The 618-nt window shown below is 52.3% G+C and overlaps 1 protein-coding gene across 1 annotated transcript in view; it reads right to left on the reverse strand.

The window, feature by feature from the left end:
- Positions 1-412, reverse strand: part of LOC123053793 (receptor-like cytoplasmic kinase 185) — an 8,671-nt gene extending 8,259 nt beyond the window's left edge. The window contains exon 1 of the mRNA XM_044477343.1: positions 20-412. Coding sequence (XP_044333278.1) covers positions 20-128 — 109 coding nt within the window. The 5' untranslated portion in view covers positions 129-412. The remainder of the gene's footprint in view (positions 1-19) is intronic.
- Positions 413-618: the final 206 nt, after the last annotated feature.

Consider the following 618-nt stretch of genomic DNA (forward strand, 5'->3'; position numbering starts at 1 on the left):
TTCCGCCCAAGAATCACACCTGATCCGACCCCAGTGGCGCGGCGATCCGACGGAACGTCCTTCCGCGCGCCGCCCTTCTTGGCAGGCTCCCCCTTGCCGCTCGACCCGAAGCACGGCAGGCACCCCATCCAAGAACCTCCCCTCCAGGAAAAAGATCAAGAAAAGGACGGCGGGGACCGACCCACCAGAAGAAACGGGGATCCCTCCCCGATCTGGGGGCGGAGGCCCTCCGAAAATCCGACCTTTGGAGGATGTGGAGGGAGGATTTGGATGGGATTTGGGAGCGATGGGTCGGGGAATTTGCCGCGGGGGGGGACAGGGACAGAACTATTGGGAGAACGGGCAAGAGAGAGAAAGCGAGGAGAGAGAACAGGATGTCCGAGGTCCGAGGGAAAAAGTCAGCTCATGGCCGACTGAGGAGTGAGGAGAGAGAGAAGGGAGAGGATCTCTCGAAAAAGCATTGCAGAGACCGAGCTTCACATAGCTTTTTATTTTTTTTTCAGCGAAAATACTATTTTCACACATTGAAAAATTCTGAAAAAAAGTCTATACATACATGTGTATTTGTATTATACACGTATGAAATTTCATGAACATATATGTTTTCATGTAGTGTAT

Source organism: Triticum aestivum, chromosome 1A, assembly GCF_018294505.1.
Source record: "Triticum aestivum cultivar Chinese Spring chromosome 1A, IWGSC CS RefSeq v2.1, whole genome shotgun sequence".
Lineage (NCBI taxonomy): Eukaryota > Viridiplantae > Streptophyta > Magnoliopsida > Poales > Poaceae > Triticum > Triticum aestivum.